Source organism: Tarenaya hassleriana, unplaced genomic scaffold, assembly GCF_000463585.1.
Source record: "Tarenaya hassleriana unplaced genomic scaffold, ASM46358v1 Cleome20, whole genome shotgun sequence".
Taxonomy (NCBI): domain Eukaryota; kingdom Viridiplantae; phylum Streptophyta; class Magnoliopsida; order Brassicales; family Cleomaceae; genus Tarenaya; species Tarenaya hassleriana.
In genome coordinates this window covers 2583490-2592740 of record NW_010965373.1, presented here as the reverse complement: position 1 = coordinate 2592740, position 9251 = coordinate 2583490, and the positions used below count along the sequence as shown (strand labels likewise).

General features: G+C 41.5%; 1 protein-coding gene across 1 annotated transcript; it reads right to left on the bottom strand.

Moving 5' to 3' along the window:
- Positions 1 to 6: 6 nt before the first annotated feature.
- On the bottom strand, positions 7 to 9104 carry LOC104813957. Its single transcript, XM_019202565.1, has 18 exons — positions 9010 to 9104; positions 8530 to 8929; positions 7939 to 8338; positions 7790 to 7864; positions 7530 to 7592; positions 7237 to 7443; positions 6442 to 7020; positions 5589 to 6323; positions 5209 to 5490; positions 4869 to 5024; positions 4079 to 4491; positions 3218 to 3695; positions 2722 to 3039; positions 1635 to 2385; positions 1465 to 1520; positions 796 to 1251; positions 558 to 596; positions 7 to 199 (listed from the first exon to the last, which is right to left on the bottom strand). The coding sequence occupies exons 2-18, from the start codon at positions 8868 to 8870 to the stop codon at positions 11 to 13; spliced, it is 5538 nt and encodes a 1845-aa protein (XP_019058110.1). The 5' UTR covers positions 8871 to 8929; positions 9010 to 9104; the 3' UTR covers positions 7 to 10.
- Between the last annotated feature and the right edge of the window lie 147 nt (positions 9105 to 9251).

Here is a 9251-nt window from a genome sequence, read left to right as displayed (position 1 = left end):
CCCCCCCCTATTACAATGCCCCAAGGCTATTAGGGTTGGCGAAGAAGTGTTTCTGGCGAATGAGCTTCTGTTTCTCGGGGGGACGGCTCGGGAGAAGACTCGCCAATAGAGACGGAGGTCCGGTGTATTTCGTTTGGAGCATTTCTCTAACCTTGATATGCCCGTCCAGCTTCATCAACTCCAGCAGCTTCTTGCAGTTCTGAGAACAGAAAATGTGAAGACAAGTTGTCAGAATCGATCAGATTTATGTTCGGTTTTCAGAACATGAATGCCATCTATCTCTGAGTTTAACCTTAGCCATGTCATTAGAGTTTTGTTATATATACACACACACACACACACGTGCGCACACACTCTAAGGAACCTCCATGATCTAACTTTCTGATTCAGACAAGGAAATAGCCCTGTCTTAAACGTCTAGTTATATCTTCCAAGATATTGCCAAAAGGTTAAGTCTCGGTTTGCAATGATATACCGTAGGTTTCTTTTCCCCCTCCGTTTAATCTCAAGGATTATAAACGTGGCTCAAATCTAGAGAGGCAGAAGCATTGTATTACCTGGGGATTCAGGACGTCCATCCGGTATATGATCTCGTCCTGCCAAATGAAATGTATGTGCAAATCAGAAAACTGTTCGAAGTTCAAACCAAGATGGTGGGATTGCTCTATGGTTACTGCTTAAGATCTATTGGGAGGAGGTGAAATTGCAATGCTTTACAAATAGAACGAAACCGACTAGTATCAAATCATAAGGCGGTAATGGAGAATGAACGTGCGCGTGCGCACACACACATACCTCTGTTATACCGGGATTTTGCATCACGGTACCAAGTACACGGCGTACAAGTCCACTAAAGACGACCTTATTTATGGATCCATCAGCATTTATCCATGGAACTATGGGCATGCATAACTCCCCAGAAGAGAATTCCCTCACTTCAGTGTCAATGTTTGTTCCGGAAGAGACAGCTGGATCTGAGGCAGATTCTTTGTCAAGACCACTCGCTCGGGACACTTCAGGAAGATTAAGAATCGTAACCTGGTGGACGTTGTTGGTAATAACGTGCTCATCTTGTGAATTACTGCAGCCACTAGTGACATTACTTGCCCTAATTTCCCCACAATCTTTCTCCAGGAACTTCACCGATATAGGCTGCTGAAGACGTTTGTGGAAATTCCCACCTTCTGTTGTCAAGAAGTACTTGGACCGGTACAAAGAGTCAACAACACGGACACAGTCATATCCATTTACCTATGTAAAATCATTTCTCGTCAGCTAAAGTTCAGTGTAAGAGATTAAAAATGAGGAATTTTGAGCCCCAGAAAAGTAAACTAGCAAAAGAAACCAGCAACTTTTCAGTCTTAATATAACTCAGAGGCCAAGTTTACACCACTAACCGATAAAACATTCCCAAATTACTGAAATCACTGAGACTGAGTTGCAGTTTAGGGCTCAGAGACGAACCTTCAAAGCTAGCCCAAACGTCAGAAGTACATCTACAATGCATTCGCTCGTCTTCTCTGCAGCAGATGAATATGCAGAAGTTAGACTGGAGAGATTCGTATGCATCCGCTCAAGAAAGTTGTCAAAACATGCAAAAGCAAGCTTATTAAAGAGATCTGCGTTAATTGTACCAGGAATATCAATAAGGCTGTGAACTTCTCTAAGGCTCAAACCTTGATCACCAGCCTTCTGAAGCATGTTGGAAACCGTCTCAAAAATCTCGGGATTGAATAAACTAACTTCCTCGTCTGTTGATTTGGCCATCACACAATTAGCAAACCTGTCCATTGCTTGCCATGGCGAGGCGCCTAGATTCTCTGGTATGAGAGTTGCATCACTGGAGTTGAAAATTTCCTTCATATCATCAACATTACAGTCTATGTCCATCTCGTTGAAATTGGAATGCAGTTCACCATTGCGAGAACCATCATCCTTAAACAACTCTATCGCATCAATTGTAGAAAATGTTGTACGGCGAACAGAAACCTTTATACCAGGAAACCCCTTCTCCTTCCGAAAGTTGATTTCACCTTCACCTAGTAACTTTAATTTCTTGGCACTATTACTGCCGATTTCTTCTCTTCCATCAGTTCCGCGTTTTGAACCTCTCCGTTCTTCACACTCTCCAACGCCTTCGTCAGGCAAGGACACGGAAATGCAGAGTTCCCCAGAAGCAACCAAGGAAAAGAAATTAAAAATATCACCACACTGCAGATCTGAAGTAAGATCGACTCCCCCAGCCATGAGATCTCTTTCATTTTCTAGAAGCCAATTGGAAAATTTGGCTGCTCTCTTTCCAGTGTTAATTGGGAATGGGGACTTTGAAATACTATGCAAGAAACTCTGAGAAAGTACAAATGGTTGTCCACCACTTCCACCAACCTGCAAGTTGTTGAGAAAAGAAAGACTTCAGATTGTGTTTACATATCTTTAACAAGTTCCCGAAAAATGCCAAAAACGAAAATGACCTCAGCACTATCATTACAAACATCCTGTTTCTTTGTATAATGAAGAGCAAACCAAAAAAACAATTTCTTCCGGAAGTGTAATCTAATCCAATGGGAGGAAGTTGATACTTCAAAGTAGAATATGCCATGGTTAAGAAATAGTCTCAGATTCTGTGCATGTCATATTTTCTCTATAAAATAGAGTAGGAGACAAAAAATGAATTAGGCCAGCCAACTGAGAACCCTGATACCAGAAAGAACAGATAGTTACCAGGTACTTTTTGTCTCGCAGGTAGCTATAGGCTGCAAAGAGATCTCGCTCTGAATATCGCCGTAAAGTATCTTCCAGCAAATTTGGCATGCCAGGTGCGGTACGCATGCTCAGAAAGACAAGCTTTAACAATTCTACAGCACTGGAAATAGCCAGAGATCGCTGAACTTGTATATCAGAGCTGACTGCTTCATTCGAAAGTTTAAAATTTTGATGAAGACGATAATGTCCAGATCTTTGAGATGAATCTTTAACTTGTTCCACGGCAACATTCTGAGTGTCCTTTGAGTGAGTCGCTGGAGAAACCATTCCACCATCCTGCAGATCCATACATCAGTTCAATCTACTTATCAGAAATTAAAAAAGGAAGCAACATGAGAACCATGACCCCCCAGATAATAGTGAATGCATGTCATGACATGAATGCCAATGAAAGTGAAGTGTCAGATGATAGGCAGGGTATCAAACAAACAAAAGTGAAGTGATCGGGACGCACATGTTTTTCATCCGTTATATCTCTGTTGGACCATTCCCGAGAGCCAGGCCTGATTTGTCTAGAGGCCACCAGTTTTGCCATTTTTTTTAGCTCAAGCACATCATCAAATGCTTGCCTTACACTCGTTTCATTGAAATCATCCCACCTCTCTCCATCACATCCAGAATCCTTACAGTTTGCAACACAACCAATATGGTTTCCGTTCTTGTCCTCGCATGAACACCTAAGAAGAACACGCGGATGATTGCTACTGGGCAAACTTTTCTGTTTCCCCTCTAGGTGTTTTGCATACCGCTCACTGAGCAGATTGCAAAGGTTCATGAGGGCTTTTCTGAAATTTTCATTCTTTTTCAATATTGTCATTCGCCGCTTGCAAGCAGCAATAGGTGCTGGTAATTCCGGAACTGAAGCCCAATCTACCCCATGAGGTCTTGCCCCAAGAACTGCACGGTGTCTAACATATTTCATCAACAATTTCCTGAACAGAAAACCTTTACGTCAGACGAGTAAATCAATTGAATGTAACAAGAGATAGTAGATAATGATAGTGTTGACATTGAGCCTCAATCAAATGAAAATCAACCCGCTAACAAACACAAAGTCACTTGAATCATGTATAAAAGTAATCACGAGGGAATCCCTGAGATATCACCACACACTTAGAGGTATAAATGCACTGAAAAGGTTCCTAAGATCCTAATCAAATTGGTTCTTTATAGCATGGAAGCTATGGCTTCTCAGCAGCATGAACAGTACATGAAATGTGCTCAGCAACATCATTAATCAAAATATAGTACGCTCCTCCCTAATAATCACAGAAGCACAAATAGAAACTAATTAGATGGCTAACGACATCTCTACCTGTCTGCCTCATCTGTCCATGTATATCTTTGCAGCTGTGTTACTGATGTCTTTGCACTTGCAGTTCGCTTAATGACAGAAGAGCACTGCTCTTCATCTTTGGTTAGTTCTTTCTTCCCTGCAATTTCCTGTTGATTGAGCTCCTGATCCATGTTGTCCTCTTGCGATGAATCTAGAAAACCCTGATCTCCATTTGAGTCTTCAACAGTGTCAGAATCGAGAATCTTCCGATGACCTTGTTGTTTGACACCGCCGCCTGCTGCTTTCATGGGAGTTGCGGCACGGACTCTCTTTCTTTCGTGGGAAGATGATGAAGGGCAATACTCCACCAATGCATTTTCATTTTTGGAGCTTAGTATCACCTTACGCCGCTTAAACCGTCTTTCACACTTGTCATGATAGACACGAAGAACCTGAGATAAGCAACCGTAAAAACGTAAGATACTTTATTGAAAAAAAGAAAGGAGAAAAAGAAACAAGACAAACCCCCCCTCTGACAATAGAATTGAAAAAGATCCTAGACCTTACTCCTATTAGCTGTATGGTGTATCAGAAACACATAGTAGTGCTTCAGAGGCATATATAAGATTCCTCAATCAGAAACACCAATAGGAACCTAGTTTTGCAATTGACAAGAGCTCTAAGATCACTAAACATACAAGTGAAAACCATGGCCCCAGCTGTAACCTGGTCCTGGATAAATTTTTCTAAATAATCAAGTGATAACAAATTAACAATAATAAAGAGGCTACAATAAAGTATGCAAAATTACAGCAGAACAGGCATCTACCTGCTCTAAGGTCAGATTGAGATCCTTTGCAATTTTCTCACACTCTCTGAACGAAAGTTTGTCCTTTGCATTGTCCTTCGCAATACGCTTTATGAGTTCAGCACGCTGATCTGCTGTCATTACTCGAACTGAGGCCCACGAGCGGAAAAGAAAAACCTAGAAAAAGTACGATCAACACAGGTGGCAATAGTAGATACCAATATAGGTAAGCAACTCGATATATATATATATATATATATATATATATATATATCGAGTATAGATGAAATACATCCTATTTCTTAAATTTTACAGATAAACTTTTGATGTCAAGCACTGAAATAGAATATTAAGATTATACCTCATGGACTACAGATCCAGGGAATGCTTGTGCGGCAGCTCTATGATCAGCGGCAGCATAACAATATTCTAAAGTTAGCCAATACTCATCAACGGCTTCCCTACTCGACAAAACAAAATCATGTCGTATACGAGGACGGAGATCAAGAGATATGACATTAGATGTAGCGGAAACAAAAATGGGTTCTTCTATATAAGGCTTAAGCTCCATTGTGTGTGTCAAGTTGGCACATTTCTCCTCGACTTCATTGCTTCTGTGCCCACTACTTACAAGCCGAATCAACTGCAAAATAAGCATGGGAACAGGCAGTACAATCATTGCTTGTACCACTCTGTCCTGAAAGTAGTGATAAAATGCTGTATTCATATATTTAATATTACCTTCAGCCGGCGTAAAATGTCAATCAACTTCGACAGCCTCCCAGTTGCAAGAGTATCCATCAAAAGCTTATACTCTTCGTTTGGAAGGTCAGAAAGACGCAAAGCCTGTTTGCATTTCTTAATCATGTCATCGGATCTCTGAGTAGATCCGACAACCTGTAAGAATAGTTCAAGCGGCATGGCCCCAAAGGCATCTTCAAGTGCAAACATATTGCGAAACTTTTGATCATTTATAGATGACAAAGCATTTTCCCAGCCAGGTAAAGAACTAAAGTAGTCCCAAAGGAAGCAGTGTAGCAGCTTTACGCGGACCATCTTTGCAAGAACAAAACCATTGGCACGCATAGCTTCAGATTTGCTAGCCCTTGAATCCAAATCAACATTAGTCTGACGTCTCTGGACATCGTTCAGTATGGGAACTGACTTGTTGCCCTTCCCCTTAGTTAAGCTCTGGCCACGAAGTTCCATTTCAAAAGACCTAATCCTATCATGAATTTCACCAATGACGTCTGGAGTCAAACTTTGAAGAGATGGATGCAAAACTACCATAGATCTGCGGTTATGACCACAGTTAGTAACATTTGGGACATTAATGGCCATGCACTTGCAATGCCCTATTTGTTGAAGCTTAGCTAAGATTCTGTCAATGGTTTTCCTGTCCACTTTTGAGCACTTGTCCTTTTCAAAATTCAGAAGCCACTTATGCAGCTCTGCTCTCAGAATGAATTTCTCTTCCTTTAACCCACCCAACAAAAAACGGAAATAGTTTCGAGTCAGTTTGAAGCACAGCCAAAAGAGAAAAAATTGCGGCATAAACTAGATGTCTACTAAGAGCATAGGGAGTAGGACTTACTTGTAAGCGCTCAAGTATTCTCCGCTCTCTTCGAGCATTATCCACAGTAACTGGATGAGCTTGATGCACTTTAGATTTGGGTGACTTCACTGGAACAAGACAATTAATTTCTGATGGCACTAAGTCTGGAGCATCAATTTCAGCATCGAAGACCTTATCACCTATCTCATGGAGTGGTTCTTCCATGTTTGCATGGCAAGTGAGCATGTTTCCTGTTGTAGCATCTAGTGGGGAACCATTGGGACCTCCTGAATTACTTTCAGAATCAATCAACTTTGTAGGTGCAGTGAGGTCACCATCCCCAGCTGAATGACCATAGTCCTTTGGGGTTAGATCCAACCCAGCATCAACACGAGGCGTGCCAAATTCGAGGAATGGTAATTTCTTCTCCCTGCTGAGATTTTCTGGGCTATTATGTAACAGTTCAGAAGATGCAGGATCAACATTGCGAGGAGTCCAAGCTCGAAACACCGTCGTTTTTTTGTGGCTTTCTACCTGCAGATGCATCCCGGCTCTGGAAAACATGCTATAAAACCGAGGATAGCTCTTCTTTTTATCCATTCCAAGTCTCTCACACACCTAATTACAGGAAACGGAATAGGTGAATGAAGAAGTAATCATATGACCTTTTTCCTTCTCCACATCATTTTCCCTAAAATTCAAGTAATATAGAGCCGAGAAGAAAAGTTAGCCTCAACAACAAGTTTTGTCTGGCTTTCAAAAGTTATGGCGATTCTTCTGAGAAATCAAAATTTATCTGGGAAGCTATAAGCCAAACCTGTAAAATCCACTTACATCCATGACAGCCATGCCTTTAGAACCTTCAGCATCAACCATATCATAAATTTGATAATCTAGAGGAAGCTCCACAACTTGGTCAGTTTTCTGGATACTCCTCCCAAACTTGAGTTGCTTTTTCTCAGAATAGTTACCATAAGCAACACATTTAGACTCAAAATCTTTAGCTGAAAACTTTTTTAACAGCCGGAGGCATCGCTCGACCTGAAAAACAAATGCTAAGATAATTCCTGCATGCATTTGAGAAAATAAGACTAGAACCTTAGCATCAGTTGTGCATTACTTCTCACCTTATTATTCACCACAGCTTCAAACTCCTCCAGTATATGAGAATCTTTCAACCGGCGACAAACCTGAGTTCCTTGAGCAGAAGAAGATTTGTTTAGAATGACTGATTGATAATCTAAACAGACCAAGTGGGAGGAAATAAAAGAAAAATTATATGGAAAGAAGCTTGAAAATTTCTGCTTGGAGGAGTTTCACAATTTTAAGTACAGAAAAAATGATTAAAAAGATTACAAAAAAAGAAAAGAAGTAAAAGTATGATTACACTTCTCCAAGCTCTATGCTTTGAACACGACCCCGAATACCCAAGGTCATGCTTAATGTCTGAGATCACTAGAACCTGCACTATAAGAATATGAGAATAGAGGTGACAAAATCTAGCATTACGGAAAAGAATATTTCACATATATCAACCTTCCCCTTAGCTTCCTCAAGTTTATTACAAACAGCTTCCATCGCTGGTAGGAAATCTTTTATGAGCATATCCTCTCTAGGAATTTCAGACATTTGATCATCTCCTGTAACAGTAGCTTCATTCTCCTTCATCGGTGTCTCCATAGAAAAATCATCTCTACAGATTTCGAATCTTTGCTGTGTACCCAAAGGCTTGGCGTAACGACTCAAATATATCATATTGGTACTAATGCATGAGGTGGTTTTCGACTCTCCTTCGCCATCAAGTTCCTTTGTCCTCACAATTGCTGGCTGTCTCACGATTAACCGTCGGGACTCGAGGTGTTTCATAATGTAGAAGAAGTTCCTCCCTTCTACCCCAAACTCTTTAGCAAGTTGATTTTGTGCAACGCCATTGGTTCTGCATCAACAGCCACGATAATTGTAGCTATTACCTGATATCTTTCTCAGTTAACTAGAACAAGGACCAGCTAATCCCAGCATAGTAGAATCAATCTAATACGAAACCCATCAACAAACTACAAGAGAAAGCTTGACAGTTTTCACAGTTTTTAAGCACAAAAGCGCGAATTCAAGCACCAAACCTCTAACCTGGCAATAGCCAACCGCTCAAGAACGCGACGCTGAACAGTGGAGATGTTCGTGTTCTCGTACAGGCCAACGAAGTTATCCCGGAGCTTCTCACCGGCGACGATCCTCAGATCGAGCTCCTCCGCATCTTCAAGCCGCTGAATTGAAGCATCGGACGGTCCGTACACGGTGTTCTTCGCCTTGAACTGGAGCTGAGGGACAGCCAGAAGATTTGCCCAGACGCAAGCCTTTGCGGACGGTAAGAGAGGAGGAGAGAGACAAAGCCACAACGACGAGAGAGAGATCCCTGTGCTTCCCTGGCAGCATATTTCTTCCAGTGCCGAAGATATAATCGAGTCCATCTCCTCATCCGCCGTAATCCGACAGGTCAACGGGAAAAATCTTCCGCCTTACAGTTTGGCTGGCAGGAAAATTCTGTCAGAAACTCTCCGGCAAGACGCGAACTTTCCAAATGCGATTATCGGAATCCAAAATTCTTACCTGGGTTTTGGGTTTTTATAGATTTGGGAGTTGAATCACTATGGCGGGAGAGAGAGAGAGGGATTTAGGGTTCCTCCTGGTGACGGGATCGATCAGGAGAAGCAGCGAATAATTAAAAAAAAACGACAAGCGAAGGTAAAAATGGGAAACGACACGGAAGTCTCTTGTTCTTTAAACGATTTGAACTACACGCCGTTTGTCAGTCCTTTAAACGACACACTATTCTTCCTAATTGTAGGGAA

Bases quoted from the DNA above. Each gene is read 5' to 3' on its own strand.
- LOC104813957 (XM_019202565.1), bottom strand. From the start codon at position 8,870: ATGGACTCGATTATATCTTCGGCACTGGAAGAAATATGCTGCCAGGGA. The intron at 8,339-8,529 runs GTTAGAGGTTTG...CTGTTGATGCAG, and splicing joins GAGCGGTTGGCTATTGCCAG to AACCAATGGCGTTGCACAAA. The intron at 7,593-7,789 runs GTAATCATACTT...CAAGGAACTCAG, and splicing joins AGCATAGAGCTTGGAGAAGT to GTTTGTCGCCGGTTGAAAGA.